Source organism: Zootoca vivipara, chromosome 11 (assembly GCF_963506605.1).
Source record: "Zootoca vivipara chromosome 11, rZooViv1.1, whole genome shotgun sequence".
NCBI classification, from domain to species: domain Eukaryota; kingdom Metazoa; phylum Chordata; class Lepidosauria; order Squamata; family Lacertidae; genus Zootoca; species Zootoca vivipara.
The window spans coordinates 17,172,578-17,186,088 of NC_083286.1; the positions used below are offsets into that span (position 1 = coordinate 17,172,578).

The 13,511-nt window shown below is 40.2% G+C and overlaps 1 protein-coding gene across 2 annotated transcripts in view; it reads right to left on the reverse strand.

Annotated features, from left to right (window-relative positions):
* The window catches only part of SNX24 (sorting nexin 24), a 76,691-nt gene that overhangs the window by 28,629 nt on the left and 34,551 nt on the right, over positions 1-13,511 (reverse strand). For both annotated transcript variants that reach the window (XM_035099535.2, XM_060280138.1), the window contains exons 2-3: positions 7,972-8,055; positions 4,474-4,578 (exon numbers count right to left, since the gene is read on the reverse strand). In XM_035099535.2, coding sequence (XP_034955426.1) covers positions 4,474-4,578; positions 7,972-8,055 — 189 coding nt within the window. The remainder of the gene's footprint in view (positions 1-4,473; positions 4,579-7,971; positions 8,056-13,511) is intronic.

Here is a 13,511-nt window from a genome sequence, read left to right on the forward strand (position 1 = left end):
GGGAGCTGGCGTTTGTCCGCTCTGCAGAGTTTTTCTGAGTCATGTGGCCAGCATGACTAAGCTGCTTCTGGTGCAACGGAACACCGAAGCCAGAGCAGTGCATGGAAACGCCATTTACCTTCCCGCTGGAGCGGTACCTATTTATCTACTTGCACTTTTGGACGTGATTTTGAACTGCTAGGTTGGCAGGAGCTGGGACCGAGAAACGGGAGCTCATCCCCACCGTGGGGATTCGAACTGCTGACCTGATTGTACATGTTAAAAAACACAAAAATCATGGGGAGTTGGTTGATGGCAACTGAAGGAAAGGGCTGCCCCAACAGTTGATTACAACTATTTCTCTTAAACTTGCTAGAACTTAAAACAGCTCCTTCTACTAAAGTGGATGAACAATATCTAGACAAACAAGAGGAAATACATGTCAGATCTCCTAAGCTTTGACAGTGACTGATGGGGTAACATTTCCCCCCATCAGTACAGGTATGGAGACTGGAAGACTGTACAATCTGTCCTTACTTTTTGATAAACAAGGGGCTGTAGTAACTAGGAGTTGTTTTATCAATTATTTTTGTTGCATTTTTCTGTGCCACTTTTCTGAGATCAACATATATACTGATATACTATTTTGCACCCTTACCCTTGTCTACTATAAACACATTCTGTGGGGCTGCCCTTGGCACTAACTTGGACACTTCAGCTAATGCAAAAAGCTGCTGCACATCTTCTCAAGGATACTGGAAGGCACAATGAGACACAGCCTTGGGCGTTAGGCTCAGGGATGCCTATTTGCTAATTGCTGTTCTTGGGTGGCGCTGTGGTCTAAACCACAGAGCCTAGGGCTTGCCGATCAGAAGGTCGGTGGTTCGAATCCCCGCAACGGGGTGAGCTCCCGTTGCTTGGTCCCAGCTCCTGCCCACCTAGCAGTTCAAAAGCACATCAAAGTGCAAGTAGATAAATGGGTACTGCTCCAGCAGGAAGGTAAATGGCATTTCTGTGTGCTTCTCTGGTTCGCCAGAAGCGGCTTAGTCATGCTGGCCACATGACCTCCGGAAGCTGTCTGCGGACAAACACTGGCTCCCTCGGTCTATAGAGCGAGATGAGCCCTGCAACCCCAGAGTCGTCTGTGACTGGACCTAACAGTCAGGGGTACCTTTACCTTTATTTTGGGATTCAATGGGAATGTGGATGGCAAGCTAAGATAAGTTCTTTCAGTAGCAGCTTTTTCAATCCTTCCAATACATTTCATTGGTAATCTCCATATCCAGGTTATCTTTATATGTAAAATAACAGATATTTGACCTTTCTTAATAATTATGGTAATCAAACTTCAGGTACATGCTGTATAATGACATTTACTCGTATTCTTCTCTTCCTATAACAAACTCCAACAATGCAATGTCTTTTGTTTTGTAGCTGTGTAATTTGTGCTCATGACGGGCTGAGCTCCCATTGCTCGGTCCCAGCTCCTGCCAACCTAGCATTTCAAAAGCACATCCAAGTACAAGTAGATAAATAGGTACCACTACAGCGGGTAGGTAAACGGTGTTTCCGTGTGCTGCTCTGGTTCGCCAGAAGCAGCTTTGTCATGCTGGCCACATGACCTGGAAGCTGTACACCAGCTCCCTTGGCCAATAACGCGAGATGAGCGCCGCAACCCCAGACTCTGTCACGACTGGACCTAATGGTCAGGGGTCCCTTTACCTTTACCTTAATTTGTGCTCATACTGTATTGTGATGGCCATCAGCTACAAACAATAAAGTTTATTGAACTTGAATTCCAACTGTTTATTTTAGATTGTTAGAAGCTACTTGAGAACAGCAATTTGCCTATGTAACTCTACAATGAACGGTATTAACACCAATTATTTTTTCTTCTAATATTGTTAGACTTGAAAATGAAGATTGTTGGTCACCAATGTAGATTAGATTACAGAGCTTTAAACTCAGCTTGCACAGCATTAACTGCACCAATGAATTATTTCCCTGGCTGCAGCTATATTTTTGACATTTAATTCTTTCTTCCCTAAGTTAAGTAGGTCAATCAAGTCATACAAAGTTATTCTTGCAATACATACCAACAGGCATGCTTTATTTTTGGTTTTTGGTTTTAATTCTGTATGAGGAAGATGACTGAGAAGATATTGGAAACTGTCATATTTTCTTCAAATCCAAAGACAACAGCTTTGACCAATAACATTCCTTCTACATAGACCGCAGAAATCCTAAGTGTGTGCTCATTATGCCAATTAGTATCTAGAAGCTTAGCAGAGGCAAACTGTTTACTCCTACAGCAGACACTTTTTATTCTAAGCTAGTACTGTTTTATCACAGCCTCTGATAGCTACACCTTATCTTAAACCAAGACAGAAACCATTAGCAATGAGATTCTTCTGCTGAAAGAACTGAGATATGATCTATTATGCCAGTACTCAGAATATCAACAGACTATACAACAAGCATTCAGAGAAACAAAACAACAACATGTTCACTTCACTATAGAACTACTGCATCTCCTAGAACCCAAATTCCTAGAAGGCTGGCAACACGATAAAAGAATTTCATACATTTAAAAAGTTCCAATATACAAGTCATTTATATATGACACAACTGCTTTGTAATTTATCTTGCCTTGCCATCCTATAGCTGCTGCAGAGCTAAATATTTCATGTTCAAGACACTGTATACTTAGGGCTGAATCATATAAATTTTTGTATCAGCATAGTACTGCTTTAAGTCAATGGCTTTTTTTTACTGCTGAGACTATCACAACGTGGTTTACACTAGGGCTACAACACAGATGTGAATGCGTGAGCAGCAGAGAGAAATATACTAATTGTTAAAGATTCATAATGAAATAACAAATAAGTTACTATATAGTCTCACTTCATTACCACAAAAGTTAGTCAAATAACTGGTATTAGACTCATTTTCTCTCATTATATGGGTATATTGTTGGATACCAACAAAATGAGACCAGTTTTTAGTGCCATAAATGCATTTGCATATTTTATTCTAAAACAGGGGTGCCCAAACTTTTTTCAAAGAGGGCCAGATTTGATGAAGTGAATAATGTGTGAGGACCTACCAAAGTTGATGAGCTTTTTTAAGGGTTTAACCCCAAGGCTGTTGAGCTTTTTTTTTTTGCTGAGCTTTTTTTAGGATTTTACCCCAGGACATATATTGCCATGGGGGCAGATTAAATCGACCAGCAGGCCGGATTAGGCCCCCGAAACAGACTTTGGACATGCTTGTTCTAAGAGATATGTAATTTGATGAGTATTTGACATGTATTTTGTGTGTTCAGAGTAAAGCAGAACATTTTGAAGAGGTTCTACCTATGACTTAATGTAACAAACCGTTCATTTTTTGTGTCAAATGCAAGTGACAATCTTCATAAATACTGTGTTATTAAAGGAGAGATTATTATAGTTCTTGCCTGCACTTCACTAGTAGATCTACGGGGGCTGAGGGGAGCAGTGTTACAACATATAAAAATATGATACAATTTAAATAGCAATAATTATACAATTTAAATAGCAATTAAATAGCAATAATTATCAACAACCCCATCCATAAATCCAAAACAATAATCCAGCTAGTTTAGGGTCAAAGATTGTGCCTGGAACCACGTTACCCAGTGAGCTTCATGACCAAGCAGAGATTGAGCCAGAGTCTCCTTAGTCCCAGTCTGGCACTCTAATCATTACACTATGCTGGTTCTCGACTGCCCATCTTTGAATCAATTTAATTTCATCGCAGAACTTTACCAAGCTCAAATATAGTGCAACAGCATGACAACTATATCCCAGATAGTACAGAAGCAGTTAGCTACTACACTAAAAGGGTAGTTTATAAATGACTTAAACAAATAAATATAGAAGAGATAAAATGGTTGCTAGAATACACAAGTTTGAAATAGCAAGTTGTTCACTGTGGCTGGGGAAACCCAGCCTGATGGGCAGGGTATTATTATTATTATTATTATTATTACTACTACTACTACTACTGGCGGCACTGTGGTCTAAACTACTAAGCCTCTTGGGCTTGCCGATCAGAATCCCCGCAATGGGGTGAGCTCCCGTTGCTCTGTCCCAGCTCCTGCCAACCTAGCAGTTTGAAAGCCCGCCAGTGCAAGTAGATGAATAGGTAGCAGGAAGGTAAATGATGTTTCTGTGAGCTCTGGTTTCCGTCACAGTGTTCTGTTGCGCCAGAAGCTGTTTAGTCCTGCTGACCACATGACCCGGAAAGCTTAGGCTCCCTCGGCCTATAGAGCGAGATGAGCGCCGCAAGCCCATAGTCACCTTTAACTGGACTTAACCATCCAGGGGTCCTTTACCTTTTTACCTTATGATTCTTGACTGTGTCAATATTCTGAAACAATGGATGAGCATTGATGGATTTCTGCTCAAACCATGACTAAGTCTGGATCCAACCCATAGTTCGAGGAAAAAGGCATTGTTATAAGCAGCTCACCTGCAAATAAGCTTCCAGGCCTTGCCGACGCTGTTCCAGAACTTTGGGCACCCAGTTCCTTACATGCTTCGAAGGGATTTCTGGTGTTCTTATGCATTTCTTAAGCTACAAATATGAACAGACAAATACATTTCTCCCCAATAAAGTCTCTTTAGACATTAAAAGGAAAGCATTCAAAGAGAAGTGAAAACAGGGAACACAAAACTAGAAAGAAACAGGAAGGGGGGGTGTTGGGGAGACAGAAAGACAGCAAAATGAATTTTGTTATCAAAAACTTGAACAGTCTACAAATAAACTGACTTTATTCCATTACAAATGTTATTGTATACAAGATGGTGAAGTGAATTTGAAATAAATACTATTAACAGGCAACATGCTAGGCAAATTCTTAAAGCAAGAACTAAGCATTCTGTTATGTCAGCTAAATATTACTACATGAACTGGCCAATCTACACACCTAATAAAATCTAAAGAATTTAGTTTAACACAGATTTTAGCTGCACTCTTGTGTATTACGTGTATAAACAAACCTTAAAAACAGTATCACTTGCTCAAAATACAATTGACTTTAGTCCCTTTCCAGGATTAGGCATTTAGAAAACAACAAATAAGCTGTGCAATACTGAACCACCCATATTTCACAGATATTTGAAGAAACAGAAAGCAAAGAACCAAGGGAATTCAATTGAAATCACAACAAAAAACACAACAGAAAAATGGAAGTTCAGTAAATCTTAACTTGGATGTATATTCTGCTATATCAGCGACCTATTCCAGGCACCGGAAAATGGTTCCAATGGAATAAGTGCAACTGTACTTTCCTTGTGGTAGCTAAATTTATAGGATTGCATACATAGGTTTTTTTTATCATGCCTTCCTTCCAGCCCCCCAAACCACCTTTTAAATTTGGAGGACTTTAAGAAGTGGTTGGGTAGGTAAAGTTGCTTGACAAGGACATACAAAACATGGGCTTGCACTACTGTGCATTAACCGTCTTCTCCTAATACATTCCATCAGTGCAAGGATTCACATCAATACTTTTTCTCCCCTCCCCCCATGCCCTAATCTGCTCCAGGTGGTTGGGTAAACTCCAAGGCCATATTTAGGGAGCCCACACAAGTGGGGGAGAATGTTCTGTTGAATGAACAGAAATCCTCGTGCTGATGGAACAATGGTCTTAGCACTGTGCTGGATTCCACGCAATGGATTGGAAGTCTTCCTTTGTAGGAATGGCACAAGCCACACCTGTATAGGAAGAAAGGAATAATCAGGACTGCACTCTCCAGCGTGCTCCCAGTTCTTCATCTGAAATTGAATCACCTGAGGTTCTGTGACATTAGGTGATTTACCAAAAATGGATTGTCAAGGATGGAAGAGCTCCATATCTGGTCTGCTAGTCAGCCACCCTGTTTAATTTGTTGTGCTTATCTTCCATTGTGCTGCTTTTATGATATGCATATGGATTTTCTTTATGTTGCTAGCCACCCTTTGGATTATTTTATGATGGAAGGCCAGGATACATATGTCTTAAACAACTAACTACTGGGAGACATCTGTGTGGCCTTTATCAAGCCACCCTCTCTTATCCTTAGGTCTCTCTCGTGTGTAGTAACAATAGGACTGCTATAAAGATGAGCCAGAGAAATATTTGTAAAGCTGAATGATTAACAAGGTTCCAAGCAGAAGCCCCTCTACGATTCAAAAGAGAGAGAGAGAAAGAAAGAAAGAGAAAGAGTGGATTTCCTATATTTGATACAAGGCGACATAGGTATTCTCTCACCTCTAAATGAATGTGATGGATGTGTGTGCGGAATTGCAAAGACAGAAACTCAAAACTGACTTTGACGTGCACACCCACAGGAGTTGAGAAATTTACATTTCATCTTTGAGCCTGAGGAGATGTCACCCTATGGAAAGCTGTGTCAACAAAAGTCTCTGCTGATAAAAAGTTTGAACATCCAAAACCATTGCTCAAGGAAGACTATACAATATAATTGCTCATACACTCACACAATTGTTCTAGGAGAGGTCTTTAATAAGAAAACCAGTAAGGCAGAAAGGGAAAACCCAAAAATTCCACTGAAATTCCACTGACCTCTTATAAGTGATTTTTTTTCGTAGTATTTCTAGTTTGGGAGAATTAAGGCACACAACTTCTTCCTCTTACAACACATCTCCACTTCCTGATAAAATGCTATGTGAGTTGAGCACACTTTTTTTTTATAAGTATGGTTGCATCACAGAAACATTACTGCAGGGGTGAGGAGCCTCCAAACTAAAAGGAGCCCTCTAGGTCTCCTCATTTGGCCTGGCAGGCCATTTTCAGCAAGCCACATGGGTGAGAGGAGGATTTCAATGGAGCAATTGGGAGCTTAAACCTCCCCAGTTGTTCGATGGATCCAGCAAAGCATGCTACTCTCTGCCTACCCTCCATCAGCCGATGGACGCATCACAGTGCACCTTCAGTCCCCTTAAAGGTAGGGCCTTCAAAGGTATACTCCTATTCTCCATTATTCTCTGATGGGCAGATCAGAGCACATCCCCTCTCCCTCTCCCACTTCTCCTTCAAACTGCTGAGGTTTAAAAGACAAACTGGGAGGAGAGGAGGGGTATGAAAACCCTTTGTAAACATCCCAGCCCTGCTCTGTGGATGTGTACAAAGGGCTTTAAAACAGCCCATCCTCACATCTGCTTCAAACAGAGGAGGTAAGATAAAGCAGAGGACATAGGACAAAGCCATCCTGAAGGAGCGTCTCCACCCCCATCGCTCTGAGGTCCAGTACTGAGGGCCTTCTTGTGGTTCCCTTGTTGCGAGAAGCCAAGTTGCAGGGAACCAGGCAGAGGGCCTTTTCGGTAGGGGTGCCCGCCCTGTGGAATGCCCTCCCATCAGATGTCAAAGAGAAAAACAGCTACCAGATTTTTAGAAGACATCTGAAGGCAGCCCTGTTTAGGGAGGCCTTTAATGTTTAATCGATTATTTTATTTTATTTTTCTGTTGGAAGCCGCCCAGAGTGGCTGGGGAAACCCAGCCAGATGGGCGGGGTATAAATAAATAAATAAATAAATAAATAAATAATAATTGTTATTATCATGACTTGTAGCCATTATCCGCCATTCTTCTAATCCTGTTTTTAAGCCATCCAAGCTGGTGGCCATTACTACATGTTGTGGGAGTGAATTCTATCATTTACTTATGCACGGTGTGCAGAACTACTCTCTTTCGCTTGTCTCAAATCTTCCAAAATTCAGCTTCACCAGATAACCCTGGGATTCTAGTATTGTGCAAAAGGAAGAAAAACATCATGGGAAATTTTATGCCCCTCTATCTTTACTTGCCTTTTCCCCTAAAGAGCCCTAAATATTGTATCATTTCCTCACAGGGCAAGAAAGACAAAAGAAATGAAATACAAAAGTTTCAGAAACCAGAGAAATCACTTTGGAAAAAGTGGAGGGAAGGTTCAAGCAGAATCACTTTAACAACTTACGTACAATATTTACCTTTTTATGAAGAGCATGAAATTCACTATACCGCTTTTCAACAAAGTGCTTTCGTCCATTCATTAGTACCTCTATCTTAAAGACCTGTAAAAACCAATTCAAGAGATTACTTTACCTGTTCAAAACCCTGTTTGCTTTGTGATGTGTTTAAAGGAAAGAATTACTGAAGCTGATTCGTTCCCTCCCCCAAAACACAAGATACTCAGGAGATACTGAGGTGTAGCCACTGATTAATGAGTATGCTGGCTAAATCCCCTGCTAACCAGTGGGCTCCACAATACATCCAAGGAGAATTAAGATTTGTGAGGCTTAAAAAACTTCCACTATACAATCAACCTATTAGAAGTGCACCCTTTTTTTTTTTTAAAAAAAAGCAAAACAACTCAAGAATACCTGGGTCTTTCAGTGATGTGCTATATAGTACATCAACAACCTTACACACATACAGTTCAGTGGTAGCTTGTCTTGTGGAACACATAAAATATAAATGCAAAGACTATACTGCAGGTTAATTTCCACCTAACCTATATATTCATCTCTAGTCTCAGCTGGGCTTGCTCTAGTGTTTACACCATTAAAAAAATGGTTTGGGCTCATTTTCTTTGCATGATGTGTATGACAGCTTTTGCTTCCTCCTGTGGAAGGTTGAAAGGCCAGCTGAAGATGATCTCTAGTTCCACTAATTAGTAGCCACTAACATGACATTTTCTTGATTTTCAGGTCACTGGGTCAGATCTGAGGGCAGGTGACAAGAAGTATCTCAAAATGCTCATGAAAACATAACCTAGCAAAACCAAGGCCAGCAGAAAAGCATAATAAGGAGAGGCCATCACTACTGCAACCAAATGTGCCTACTGTCGGGATTTATTCTATTAGGAGATCCTTGGATTAGATGAAGTCAGGGCACCAATATTAGAACCCAATTCTAGACCAGAAACTACTGATTTTTTTAAAATTAACTTGAGAAAGGATTTTGGATAGGGAACCTTGGCTTAGCTGCTGTGCTGTGCTAAACTAAAAGGGCAGAGGAGGAGCAAATTGGATGCAATTTGCCGGGTTGCCGGACATCGAAAGTTGGCAGAGTGCTGTTGCACTCAGATTTCTGGCTGGTCACTGTGAGAACAAGACACTGAACCAAACAGGCCTTCAGCCTGAACCAGCATGCTTGCAAGAAGCCATGGTTTGGCTTAGCATTACATGTAAACGTGGCCAGTATGCCTGAAGACCCCTGAACCTGTTCTCTACATTGTCACGAGGATACTTTTATCACTCTAATGTAATCTGTTCACATTACACGGAGAGGGGAGATAGTTATAAGAGTCAGCAAATCAGATCGTGTACTGGATTCTGTGTACACAGCACACTTTTGGTCGCCTTCACCTTTTCTCTCTCTTTTCTTAACCTTATTGTAGACGCTTAAGCCATTGGTGCCAATGGCTGTGAGTACTAATGCTTCAAATTAAATGCTCTGGCACGCATGACAACAATGCTCCACCGAGCCAGGTTTGCGGTGATCCAAAGGACTAGCAGCCAATGAGAATGGTAATGTCGGAAAGGGCTTATACTCACACAGGCTCTTTCAGACATTATGCTGAAAGTAAATGGGGAAGCGAGTACTGTAGTAGAGAACTCTGTCTCTGCTCCTTCCACATTCAGAAAATAGCTGAGGATTGCTATTCTTTTGGTTATGCATTCACATGTCAGTATGAGAAAGGGCATTTTGCACCCCTCATAATAGCGTATTTATCATCCATATTATTAATTTAATTTCAATTAGTCCTACTGTGATCATCTGATCACTGTTTAGAATCTCAGCATGAGTACTATGGCCAGCCTAATGTGGAACATAGGTGGATTCTGAAGCAATACAGATTTGTGCATAAAAGAAAGGGAAACTTTCCTAACAGTTAAACATTTTGAGGTTTTATTAAATATGGACATGCATGTATAAATTTTCATAATAAGCAGTAAAGGTCATCTATAAAAAAAAATCTAACCAAGCAACAAGTAATGAGTTTCTAGCAATTTAATCCCTAACTTCCAATAGGGCTTGCCGATCGGAAGGTCAGCGGTTCAAATCCCCGCGATGGGGTGAGCTCTTGGTGCTCAGTCCCTGCTCCTGCCAACCTAGCAGTTCAAAAGTACGTCAAAAGTGCAAGTAGATAAATAGGTACCGCTCTGGCGGGAAGGTAAACAGCATTTCCGTGCACTACTCTGGTTCACCAGAAGCGGCTTAGTCATGCTGGCCACATGACCCGGAAAAACTGTCTGCGGACAAACGTAGGCTCCCTCAGCCAGTAACCCCAGAGTCATTCGCAACTGGACTTAACTGTCAGGGGTCCCTTTACCTTTTTAATTGTGTTTACATGACATGAACAATCCCAATATAAAATATTCATGCATTTACCATACCATATTCTTATCTTAAAGTTGAGAGAATAATGGGACTTTCCATAAGGACTGGGAATCCCTGACAGCCTCTTGCCTCCTCAATGTCTAACCATCCAAAAACATATTCATATCCCATTCTGGGAAGAGGTTAACCATTGCCTTCCCTGCTACTGTTGAAGTAACATTTGATCCTTCCCCCATCCCTGCCCTAGGACAGAAGTAGCCATTGGGAGAAGTGGCAGTTTCCCTTTTAAGGAAAATGGCAGACTTTGGGGGAGCAAGTAGAGGGACAACTTTCACTAGGACACAGGATTCAGAGTTAAGAACACTTCCTGCAAGCCATGGCCTCAGTTGTGAACAAATCCCTCTTTCGATTGGCTGTAACTTTTTAAGTAAACAGAAAACTCGTTAATAGGTTAAATGTGTATTATTCATTTATCTGGTTTGCTCCTTTTAGCAAACGGCAAACATAAATGTGCTATACATTACCTTTTAACTGCAGAATGAGTAAGTGCATTAAATAGAACTGATAAGATTTACAACGATTTGTCAGCCAAAATAATCTTAATTTCTCACCATTACCACAATAAAATCCATGCTCAATCCTTAGCAAGTATTTTTTTCTGCATGGAGACAATACCTAATAGGGATAACAATTAGACATTTAAAATGTCTGCCATATAAACCAAGAATAGGAGGAATAGCTTTTGGTTTGAAGTACGTGTGGAAACTCACATTTTTATTTATCTGACCATCATGCCAAGTACCGTAGATGAAATTTTATTTTACAACCATCAAAAGGCTGGAGAGGAAGAACTGGGGCCTATTAAATCAAAGTCCTGTTTTAAGAATTCTTTTTAGGAAGCCATAACAAAGTCTTTCAAGGTTCTTGGATCAATCTGCATAACAGCTGTCTTTATTTAAAATTATTTTTTAACATAGACAAGTAAGTCATCATCTGATTACCAGTTATAATAAAAATATGAAAGACAGTCGTAAATTGGGGAGACTATCTCCCATCTTACTATAGCAAAAAAGCATATCCACCCCAATTTCCAGAACCAGAACCATATTCTTTTTCTGTCTGCATTCCAGTTTTAAGCCTTGTAACTGAGAGACAGTGACATAATGGGAAGGGCTATAGCTCAGTGTAGAATATATGCTTTGGATCAGGGTCAGAAACTCAGATATATAAGCTAATCGCCAAATGGCACCCTAAACCTAGATTATTGTTGCCACAACAGAATCTCTAGGTGCCAATATATTTTAAAATGAAATTATCATCATCATCATCATTTCAAAAAAGAAAATAATTGCTTTCTGTTAATGACTCATATACTCAAGAATTGTAGTAAGAGGTTATGCATAGTAATATAATTCACTTCTGGTTCCTAAAAAAATGACTTTGGATGAGTCAACAAACCATTCAAAATAATGCTTTGGTTTTTAGAACTATTCTCTATAAATATATATATAAGACATTTTAATGAAATAGCAATGATGTAATGATTTTAAAGTAATTCTAACTAGAAGAAGAACATACTGAAATCTGGATACGGACTCTTTAAGTTCCTCCAGTTCCAGCTACTGGATGCAGGAAGCTTTCCTGGGAATTAAAAAAATAAAAGCTGCTAGGACAGGATAGGTGCATGTGCTGGAGGCATGATCTTACAAAGAATTTCAGGAATGCCTAAGTGTCAGGAAGTGAATCTTGAGAGGGAAAATCTATATAGATAATTCAAGGAATGACAACTGTTTTCTGACATGTGTCAATCAGCTCATCCTCACTCCATTTAATATGAACTTTCCTTACCTCTTTTTGAAACCATCTTTTCAATCATTTCTGGAATCACTAGTGACAGCAAATACAGAGTGCATCTTCTGTAGCACTAGCATTTTAATAATAATATGATGCAATGAATGAAATGCATATTTACTGTAGGTCCACAAATATACCCCTTAATGCATACTGTAATCTGATTAAACACAAACATAAAGGTAAAGGTAAAGGCACTCCTGACCATTAGGTCCAGTCGTGACCGACTCTGGGGTTGCGCGCTCATCTCGCATTATTGGCTGAGGGAGCCGGCGTATAGCTTCCAGGTCATGTGGCCAGCATGACAAAGCCGCTTCTGGCAAACCAGAGCAGCACATGGAAACGCCGTTTACCTTCCCGCTGTAGCGGTTCCTATTTATCTACTTGCATTTTGACGTGCTTTCGAACTGCTAGGTTGGCAGGAGCTGGGACCAAGCAACGGGAGCTCACCCTGTCACAGGGATTCGAACCGCCGACCTTCTGAGCAGCAAGCCCTAGGCTCAGTGGTTTAACCACAGTGCCACCTGGGTCCCTAAACACAAACATAGCCTAACTAAAAACAACATAAGGAAATAAAAACGTAAGAGGTCACCTGCTTCGAACTAACATTAGTCAACTTTACAAATCCTGGTTGAATGCTGATTTTTATTGGCCACTTGTATCCCTTGAACATCATCACAACTAATTCGACTCAGGTCAAGATTTCTCATAGGCAACCTAGAGAGCATTCAACCAATTTCAGAACCAATTTTACAAAACAGATGAAACAGATCTGAGCATAGTTCACTGACTAAAAAGCAAGCTATCCCTTCTAAGTATGTTGAACGTAGCTATACAAGAACAAAAAGAAATAGCTGTTCTGACCATAAAGAACCAGATGCAACCGAGAGGGGAAATCTTATTGGTTATTTTGTTATTCTAATATGTGATTACTGGAACTCTTAAAGCACCAGAAGGATCCAGTAATACAAAAACAGAAAGGATGCACACTGTACAGTCAAGTTATATTTTAATGGAAGTTATAAAAAGCAAGAAGCTTTAAGCTTTCTAGAATATTCAAGGATATGCAGAACTCAATGTATTATTGAATCCATTATAATACAAATGAGGAAAGCTCAAAGGGCATGGAGGAACGGGAAAGGAAAACTTGTAACTGAGCATTGTTTCAGCTGACAGGATCTCTAAAAGAATGTTTTCTGATTCATCAATGATTTGGTACCAAACGAAGACTAACAAAACAATTCATCAGGTTTCGTATTTTTAAAGAAGTTCAAAGAAAGACAGAAGAACTTAGGGAAGTACAACAAAAACAGCAAAACCATAGTGGGATATG